This window comes from Papaver somniferum, chromosome 1 (genome assembly GCF_003573695.1).
Source record: "Papaver somniferum cultivar HN1 chromosome 1, ASM357369v1, whole genome shotgun sequence".
Lineage (NCBI taxonomy): Eukaryota > Viridiplantae > Streptophyta > Magnoliopsida > Ranunculales > Papaveraceae > Papaver > Papaver somniferum.
In genome coordinates, this window is record NC_039358.1 from 2,222,757 (window position 1) to 2,233,514 (window position 10,758).

At 36.2% G+C, this 10,758-nt stretch overlaps 2 protein-coding genes across 2 annotated transcripts; one reads left to right on the forward strand and one right to left on the reverse strand.

Moving 5' to 3' along the window:
- Nucleotides 1-402: 402 nt before the first annotated feature.
- On the reverse strand, nt 403-2,646 carry LOC113340676. Its single transcript, XM_026585799.1, has 2 exons — nt 1,112-2,646; nt 403-1,006 (listed from the first exon to the last, which is right to left on the reverse strand). Exons 1-2 carry the CDS (start codon nt 2,644-2,646, stop codon nt 403-405), a joined length of 2,139 nt encoding a protein of 712 aa, XP_026441584.1.
- Nucleotides 2,647-3,525: 879 nt separating this feature from the next.
- Nucleotides 3,526-6,271, forward strand: LOC113277253 (7-deoxyloganetic acid glucosyltransferase-like). The gene is made up of 4 exons (XM_026526398.1): nt 3,526-4,025; nt 4,293-4,353; nt 4,448-5,056; nt 5,143-6,271. Exons 3-4 carry the CDS (start codon nt 4,537-4,539, stop codon nt 6,078-6,080), a joined length of 1,458 nt encoding a protein of 485 aa, XP_026382183.1. The 5' UTR covers nt 3,526-4,025; nt 4,293-4,353; nt 4,448-4,536; the 3' UTR covers nt 6,081-6,271.
- Nucleotides 6,272-10,758: the final 4,487 nt, after the last annotated feature.

The following is a 10,758-nucleotide window of genomic DNA, read 5'->3' on the forward strand; positions in this document are numbered from 1 at the left end:
CAAAAGGGAGTAAAGTCCTTTCCGCGACATTTACTAGTCTATATATATACATATCAACAAAAAATTAGAAGGCTTCGCAAAGGGGAGTGAAGTCCTTCCCGCAACAGCGCAACTTCATGAACCAAATACTAGCCCAAAAAACAAGGATCCTCCAAGTATGATGTGAATGCCGCTACATCCAGGATCCAGCTGTAGAAATTTAAAACAAAGAATTGGCATAAATGAAAGTTGCCAGAGTTTGTAAGAGTGCAGGGCTACTTGTAGAAGGTCAGTTTAAACACAAATTTCAGGGGGAATTCACATCATAAAACAAAGAATTGGCATGATAGTAACTAAAATTTTAGAATAAAACAGATCAAGGAGATGGACAGTTACCTGGTCACCAAAAAATAACGTCAACAGTCAAACCAGGGGGTATAGATCCTCCACATTAGCTTCATTATCATCCAATATCATGCGTTCCATCTCTGGCTCATTAAGAGAAAGATCAGCAACTTCAAGTACACCAACAGTACCCTCCATAGTATCAAAAGAATCACCTCCAATGTCCCACATTCTTGTATCCCCTAGCAAGTATTCTGGGCTTCGTCTTGATAAGAGACGAAGATTAGTATGAACAAATACCAAATCTTCACCTCTTTGTGGAGTAATTTTATTTCTCTTCACAGAATTTATGAAACTATACGTACTCCAGTTTCTCTCACTACAAGAATATGAACAAGGTTGGCCAAGCAACATGAGTGCTTTTTGCTGAAGTAAAGGAGCATACACCCCATAAGTAACCCACCACACATAAGGATTCATACTCCATCTATCATTTATGGTATTTGCATTTGCAAATTCTTCACGGCAAGATGAAAACTTAGCATACTCAATGTTAACTTCTCTTAACTCATCCGCATCGTAATACCTCTCGAAACACTTCAATCTTTGACCTGCAATCAAAAGATCTCTATGTGGTGGAACACGCCCTGGACGTTCATCAAGCCACTGACGACTATAATACCTATGTTGTTTCAATTATGATTTTAGTATAAATTTTTTTAACATTTAACTCAACTGACCAGAAAATATAAATAAGCGATTGCATATTTTACACTATCATACATACCTTGGGTTCAATGAATGTGCCAAAGAGTGAAGCGGTGTGCTACTTTTACTCCAACGATCTGTTAAAATCCCGTCCACCACCATATGAAATGGTGAAATATCATATTCTTGTAAGCCCTCGTGGCGATGTATAATGCTCTTTACCTCATCTATCATTCGATCCCACCTTTCATAAACCAAGTGAAGACAAGGCTCGTCTGTGTCGCATAATCTAAGCATTTCTATGATAGGTTTTGTAAAATCAATAACATACTGCAAAGTGTTCCACCAATCATCATCCAACAACTTCTCTTTTATAAACAATGCTTGATTAGGATCATCATCTTTATATGATGACCATTGATTGCAAATTACCAAGTTACGGAGTCCTTGCTTCACATCTTTAAATCTTTGAAGCATTATAATACTAGAGGCAAAACGTGTCTCTGCAAGTGTGAATAATTTTAACTCCACATGTTCATTAAACATGGCTAATCTCATGGAATGTTTAGTGATGAAGTTTCTGATCAGTACCACCTCAGCAATAATTTCACTAATCCAAGCACACCCTTCATATACTAAAACATTAGTTCGAATATCTCTCGGATGACATATATTCTTTAAAGCAAGGTTTAGTGTGTGGACTACACATGGAGTCCAAAAAATGTGTTTAAAGTGACCTTCTACAAGTAGCCCTGCACTCTTACAAACTGGTGCATTGTCCGTGATTACTTGCACAACATTCTGATGCCCAACTTCCGTAATTGTCTCAATGATCAACTTAGAAATGTACTCTTTGTCCTTCACTGACCCTTGAGTGTTGACTGCTTTAATAAACATTGCACCAGCCTCTGAAACAGCCATAAAGTTCATGAGGGGTCTTCGTTGTTCGTCGGTCCATCCATCGGTCACAATACTCACACCTTTTTCTTTCCAAGTGCTCTTAATTGGTTCTAGCTCTTTCTCAACATGTTCTCTTTCCTTCCGTAAAAGAGTTGTTCTTAGTTTATTATAACCCGGCGGAATATAACCTTGAATGCTTTTACTATCTGATGTAGCCAAATTAAATGCAACTTTATAATATGGACACCTAGCAAGATGGAACGGCAAGCCAGCTGCATAAAACAACCGTGCAATTATGCTATCCATTTCTTCACGTCTGGCAGCATTATACAATTTCTCTATTGGGCTCTCAACCCCTCTTTTCTTCTTCCTAGGATCTTCAACAAGTGATGAAGAATTTGACGCAAAAGAAGAACCACTACCTGATCCACATGTTGGCAGAGGCACACTTTTAAACTTAGATGCTTTTGCTCTGGCCTCAGCTTCATCACTCAATTGTTTCATTTCCTGAAGTTTATGTTCTCTGACCTTTGGACATATTCTAATTCCAGAGCCTGGAATCTTTAACAAATGTGCTTTCACTCTTGAATATGAACCCGAATATGGAACTTGACAGTGGTTACATACAAAATTCCAATTACCACCACCTTTAACTTTATCCTTCTTAGTCACATATCTCCATAGCGGAGTAGTGCTTAAAACCTCTTCGTTCATATCTGGCTATCTGCATCAAAATTAAAGAGATGATAGCCATCAAAATACAAGCATAAAATCATTACAAGCAGAAAATTAAAAGATAAATTATAAGTATTATATATAAAGCTCAAATTCAATGAACGACCAAAAATTCCCCCAAAGGCCCCAAAAAAAACCCTAAAACCTACACAGTAGACAATACACATGATCCCCACCACTAAAATCAAAACAAAACCCAAATTCACCAAATACAGCAACAACCCAAATTCACAATAGATTGAAAATAGAACAAAAAATCAATAACTCAACAAAATCATGCAAATCAGAAGGAAGAAGGGAGAGTAAAAGAAAGAGAACATACCTTCAAATTCAATGTAAACAACTAAGAGATAAAGCCATAACAACTAGCAAATGATTGTAAAAAACTAAATAAGTTGATTTTCGGATGATCAACTTAGATCTGAGAAGAGAAGAGTAAAGGTGAGGGAGACTGTGGGAAGGGGTATTCTTCTGAGTTCTTCTGAGAGTAGAAGATAGACGAGAGAGAGAGAGATGAGTTTTGATAAAAAAAAAATTTTTTTTTTGGAATTTAAGATAGAGGGTAACATATGCGTCCGACGTGCGTCCGAGTGTGTCCGATGTGTGTCCAATGTGCGTCCAACGTGCGTCAAGTGAGGACACGGATTTTGATGCGTCCGACACGCGTCGTGTGGGCGTCGTGGCCGCGTCATGTGTCCATGTGGCCAAAGATTGAGCTGCTTGCAGTTAAACAGAGCATTGTTTCCTAAAAGTTAAGGTTTGTTGTAGACAACGCAATGCACATGTGAGGTTGCAGGCCTTCAATATCTTCAACGATTTTTTTTGTTAGTACTTCAATAAAAAATGGGAAGCATATCTTATAGACTCCAATTATGCTGTATTATATAGACTTACCTACTGGCTTCAAGTGCTTTGTATATCTCATACTAGACACCAACCAATGTACCTCGAGAATTATAATAATGCCCGTTGATGATTCTGCACATATTGCACAATTACGTCTATTCAAGAGGAGGTATTTATGTTTTTAGATAGGAACTTGTTAAGTAGAAGTGAATTAACAGTTTTAGGTATTTACGCCAGTCAGAATGTTCAGATCTGATTAACTGCAACTAATTGACTGGTGGTGGTCCGCTTGTTATCAAAGAGTTTCCTGCATCAAACCAATCAAGCATAATATCTGTAATGCTTCCTTGATGATGGACCTGAAACAAACTAGCTATTCAATCAGCAAAAAACTGTTATTTCTGACCCAGATTTCTATCTATTGCGCTGCATATATCCTTGGCAAAACAACATTCAACACAAAGGACAGATGGGATTAACATGGCTACCTTGTTTGTTTCCTAAAAGTTAAGGTTTGTTGTAGACTATGTTATGCACATGTGAGGTTGCAGATCTTCAATATTTTCAGGGATTTCTTTTTGTTGGTACTTCAATAAAAGTTGGGAAGCATGTGTTATATGTACTTAACTTAATCTGTATTTTATCATCACTTACCTACTAGCTTCATCTGCATCGTACATATCAAGACCACATGAAACAATCTTACAGGCTAATAGACACCTAATGAGGTTCCTCGAGAATTAAAATAATACCAGTTAATGATTCTGCATATATTGCAGGCCTCTAGATGAACGCCAGGGGAGAAAAGCATCTTCATCTCTCAGTCAATGTTACATATTGGTCAGTAACATGACTGTATTTTTTGTGGTGACTAATGATAAATTTGCTGCATTCATCAGAATGAACTTATTAAGTTTGTCACCAATCTATTCAGAATTTCAGCTCTCTACTAAATTTATATAGAAACACGGAAGCACCAACAACAGGAGCCGGAAAGGAAAAGGGTAGAGTGATCAACAGAAAATGGAGCAAATCAAGCCAACAGTACCACATGTGGTCATCTTTCCCTACCCAGCACAGGGTCACATGAATTCCATGCTCAAATTAGCTGAGCTTCTCTGCCTATCAGGCATCCATGTAACCTTCATCAATACTGAGTTCAATCAATCTCGTCTCCTCCGCTGCACAGATGCCAAATCTCGCTTTGGCTGTTTCCCGGGGTTCCGTTTCGAAACCATCTCTGACGGTCTTCCTGATGATCACCCTCGCGAAGTTGGTTTCCTGAAGCTCAACGACATGTTTGGTCCCCTCAAAACTGTTATTGAACCTGCTTTCCGTGAAATGCTTATTTCGGGTCGCCTGAAATCTGACGTCAGAGGTCAAGTTACTTGTATTATTGCTGATGGAATTTTAGGCTTCACCATAGATGTTGCTGAAGAATTAAAGATACCCTCCATCTGTTTCCGCACTGTTAGTGCTTGCTGCGTGTGGATTTATTTCTGTTTGCCAAAACTTGTCGAAAATAACGACTTCCCATTCACAGGTATGTGTATCACTTCAAGATGCTTTCAATGGTTCATTTAAATGTGTGCCAAGTGTTCTTGATTCATTTAAACATATGAACTGCAGATGAAGAGCTTGATCGGATTGTAACAAGCGTGCCAGAAATGGAAGGGTTTCTACGATGTAGAGATCTGCCGAGTTTCTGCAGAACTAAAGAACTCGATGATCCTGCTTTAGAGTTTGTCAAGACAGAAACTTTCAATTCAACTAGATCCACAGCTCAAATACTCAACACATTCGATGACATTGAAGCACCGATTATCTCGCAGCTGAGATCTTACTGGCCAAATCTTTATACAATTGGACCTCTCCATGCTCTCTTGAAAACAGTGAGGGGAGATTCTTCATCTGCAAAAGTATCTTCAAATGGTTTATGGAAGGAGGACAGAAGTTGCATGTGTTGGCTCGATCTGCAACCTTTGAAGTCCGTTGTGTACGTAAGTTTTGGTAGTCTAACGACGGTAAGTCGAGAACAGTGGTTGGAGTTTTGGTATGGGCTAGTCAATAGCGGACGGAGATTTTTGTGGGTTAGACGACCAGACTCCTTTGTTCAACAAAATGAAGAAGATTGTCAGATACCGGTCGAGCTGACAGAAGGTACTAGACAGAGAGGTTACATGGTTGAATGGGCACCGCAGGAGGAGGTACTGCTCCACCCGGCAGTAGGCGGATTTCTAACACACAGTGGATGGAATTCAACACTGGAAAGTATGGTTGCTGGAGTTCCAATGATATGTTGGCCACATTTTGCTGATCAGCCGATTAATAGCAGGTATGTAAGTGAGGTGTGGAAGATTGGAATGGACATGAAAGATACATGTAGCAGAACAATTGTGGAGAAGCTAGTTAGGGATATGATGGATGATAGGAAAGAGGAATTGATGGCTACGACTGGTAATGTGTCGGAGCAGGCGAGGAGGAGTATTTCTGAAGGTGGATCCTCTTATCGCAACTTTGAAGCATTACTGGAATTCCTGAGAACAACCTTAAATGTGGGTTCCTGAACCCAAAAACACTTGTGGCAAACAAAAATTAGAGTTAAAATGCAATCCAAAATGGCATTTGTTTTTGGCACTCGTTTAGGACCCACCATATTTGTCCGTGTTTGTGTTTTTTTATTTGTTATTTTGGTAGTCTTACCCATCGACTCGGGATGGGAATCAATCCAACAATATAGGGAACGATTGTACCGTGATTGAATCAAATAATAAAATTTATTATTTGAACAATGTTATCAAAAATCCTAAATGAAGGTTTTTGACTTCTTTTATTAAAGTGGAATGTTATAAATACGCTATATTTTTGTTGACTTTGCATATATATATATATATTCCGAGGGATAAAAAATATAAATTTTTTTTGGAGTCAACTTGAAAAAGTTGATTCCACTTTTTTGAAGCAATTCATATAAAGTTGTGTCTATTTTTGGAAGCAACTTGTGTTAATTGTGTCCACCTTTGAAAACAACTTGTGCTGGTTGCTTCCGTTTTTCAGAAAATAAAGATATATTTAAAAACTAAATAAGGATATATTTTAAGATACGGATTTTGAGGAGTATTTAGATAATATTCCCATTATTAAACTTGGCTCATTTCGCTACAACTGCTAGGATTATTTATACCGACATGTATCAGGTTGGTATGTATTGACATCCTGCAAATGATGCAACCTTATCAAGAAATACTCCTCCTCATAAAATTTTAGCTGCTAGATACCGAAATACAATCTTCATACAAGGAAAAAGTATTGGTGCAGCCCACATTAAGAATATGCTTGCGATTTTCGTACTAATTTGGCAAATTGACGAGACACGGAAATTTATGACTTAAGCAAATATCTGCAGCATTCTAAAAGGTCATGAGCTTGTGTGGAAGACAAAGGTGAAACTAGGACAAACAAATATGTGCCATTAAATTTATAAAATAATAAAGATATTACATCCAACAGTCAACCAAGATTGCCGGCTTATAATTATAAATAATCAGGGTTTGCATCCTCTTGTAGATAATCAAAGCTACTTATCTCCTCAAAGTTAACCGACTTTTTTTATGTTCTTCCCCTAATTCTTTTAGAGAAACTAAGGTGTTCTTGTGAGGGGATATTTGGAAAACACAATTATTAAATTTGACTAGACTTTCAAAGGTTGAGGTTTTTGTGTTGTAAATTTTGAGATAGTAATGACTGTAAGTTAAAACTCCACCGCTCTTCGTAACGGTTAATAATTTATGGTTTTTGTTAACTTGTATACCCGTATACATGTTAAGGTTTAATAAAGAATTATTTTATTCTTTGGAAATGGTGTTTTTTTGTCTTATTCTACTAGAAATTGGTTTTTCTTGCACTAAAAACAATAATTTTTGTTCCCAATGCAAAGAATTACTGTTTTCAATGCAATAAAACAAACAAATCTTATTTCCAATGCAAGAAATTGTTGTTGTACTAAACCTTAACATGTATACGGGTGTACAAGTTAACAAGACCCATAATTTATTATCGATATCATTAACCCTAGACATCTTACTTCAACCCAATGCCTGATGTTCCTCTCCCTCTTTCATTTCATGATTACCGTTCCTCCTTTTCAATAATTGACCATGTACCAAACCATACAATAAAAGCCAAAACCCCATCTACGACCCCTAACCTAACAGAAGACCCACCATAACCAGTAATTCCTGGTGGTGAAACATGTTCCAGAAACTTTTCCAGAGCCAAATCGAATGTGATTTTGGATTTTATGTCCAACCAATAAATAGCTCCATTGGAAAAGATACCTGGTCCCAAATAAAATAAGTTAACTGACCGAGCATCGAAATTTCCAAGGTCTCGCAATCCGTTTCTACTGCCTAGGGTATATATGTGGATCTTTACATTGGCATTCATCCTATACATTCTTAAAACTTTGTACTCATTGGTCGCGGAAACATAACCAAAGTGCCTCCTCTCCCAATTATTTTCTTCCGTATCACCACAATCTCTCTTCATTTCTGGAAGCATTAAATATTCTCTATTGATGGGTTATAGATACAAACAGATGGGTCATGAGAAAGACAAATTAACCCGTTACATGAACCAACAAAACTAGTACCCAAAAAGCAGAAGCTAAATTAACCCTTCTAACTCTCAGAATGGGTGTTGAATTATGATTCTCATTGTATTCAAAATAGAGAAATTTATCATTACCGTATGTAGAAATAAGAAAACCCAACTTACCAGAATCATCAATGGTAGAAGGAAGATCACTGAGATGATGTAAGTGCTTTTTCGAGAATGATGGATGATGAACAAGATAGTTCCAAGTTTTTGATACTAACTTGCAAGTCTTCGAGTTAAAATATTTATTATAATCTCTACTGGGAGACCGTTGAAATACTCCATTGAAACCCCTTCGATGGAAACCACTCTGGGAATATAGAGAGAATAAGAGATCTATTTATTAAGGTAACTAGTTTTGCACCCGTGCGATGCACGTAACTGTTCCTCTCTTATGAGTTATTGATATGTGGTTTAATTAATTTCATTAGAATGGGACAATATTGTTAAAGAAATAATGAAGTTCACAACCCTAAAAATCAATGACAAATTCAACAAACTAATAAAAAACTAGAGCAATAGAAAAAATTTATAAATAATTTGTTGGTTTGTAGTGCAACATCTTCAATTCCCATAGTACTTATTCCAAGTTGATCGATTGATTTGAAGTTATTTCATTTCACTTTCTCCATATTTAATTACTCTTTAAGTTTCTGGAGCTTATATAATTTTGTTTTTCTATACATAATCTTGCCTCTCTCTTTCCACCTAGTCATATATGCCTTTACTTCATCGGCAGACCCGTCATCGGGATTCCATATATCATATTCTCTAAAAAGTCTCGTCCAACCGCTTTATCTTATATAAATTCCTCAATCTCGATTACATTGGTATTGCATCGAGGTAAAATATATATTGAGCAGTGATGTTTTTGATAGTGTAGTTGTCTCTTTTTAATTTAGTTTTTCTCTATATAAACCTAAAATTAACTTTTACATGGAAATCATCAAACTTAGAATCAATTAGAATTTAAATGACATAGAGATAATAGAATGAAATACAAAGAGGGAACAACATATATAGAGACATTTATAAGCAATTAACTGGAATGTGCATCGAAAAATCTTAAAAATTAAGTAAAGTTAAATTCATAAAATGATATATTTTCACCGTCTTTAGTTACCACAGTGGCGTGTTTGACTCTTAGTTTCCTGTTGAAAACCGAAAGATGAAAATTTATCATGACTTTTATATTTTGCTCCCGTAAGTTTTCCTTGTCATTTTATTGTGACATCTTTAGATTATCACATGTATCATGTATGTATTATCCCTTTTAATTGTTCGTTGATTAGTTATTTCCAAAAAAGCTAAATAAGTTATGAAAACATAATAGTCACCCACTCACATTTTTGTGGAGTAAAATTATATTGATTGTTTGAAAATTGGAACGATTCATTAGATTTTGTTGATCACCCAAAAGTTTAGTGTATATCATAAATGATAATTCAAATGAGGGAGAAAATCCAGAGCTTATCACCAACTGAAATAAAAGAGCGGACCCAACTTTTGCACGTATCAATCCCAATGCTAAGTACGTGGACATGGACCATCAGACTGCTTTTTTGGATCTTTTTCAGTGAAAAACACGATAAGTTTAACAGGTCCCTTAGTATATAATCTTATGGAAAAGTGACTCTTCGTTCATATAGTCGGAAGCCATCTGTTTTACGTATGGCTATAAATATTCTTTACCATGTGGCACGTTCGACACATTCTTCCTGATGTTTCCACTATATGTGTAATGACAGCTTGGTATGTTTAATACAATTCTTTCTTGGGAAGTATTTTTTTACTATAAAAAATGGCATCTAATATTATCTCCCCCTTCTTTAATGACATTAATATTTTGTTGTTAATATTAGATGCCTTTCCTTCTTGGTTTTGATCTGGAGCGGTGGAGTGGGTCCCCTGTGTGGTAAATTAATATTAACATGATCAAGAAGGACAAGCCATGCTAGAGACTAAGATTTTCATCTTTTATCTTGCTACCAAACTGGGTAGTTAAATAAAACAACCACAAAAGTAAATGAGATATTAAGATGATCAACATAATGTCCACGTCGTTTTCATCATTCAATCAAATTAAATCACTGCGAATTCACCAAAATCAAACAAATGAATACAAAAACCAAGAAGTTTATGGAATTTGAGTCGAAGAACACGAAATGCTGGAATTACGCTGAAACTTTCAAGTTTTTCATTATCGAAAAAATATGTTAGGAAGCTGATAAAAAAAAAAAACAAATATGTTAAGAAAGATGAATCTATAATTCAAAAGAATAAAGATCAAAGTATTGTTTGTAAGGCAAGATTTAGGAATGAACATAAAAGCACCATAAGATGATGGTCGTCTTGCCGATTAAAAAAAAAGATGATGGTCTTCTTAATGAAAATCCACCAAATAACCAAACTAAGGGGAAGTAGAATATTAAAAAGAAAAAACTGTGTCGAGGAGAGCCTTTGGTCTAGCAAACTCCCTTACGGGGTACATGTACTGACTAAGCTAGCAATTCATACCACCAAGTACCAACTGCAAACAACCACAAATAAGTCTATCAAAATATGAGTGCGTTAAGAAAATTTCAGTGC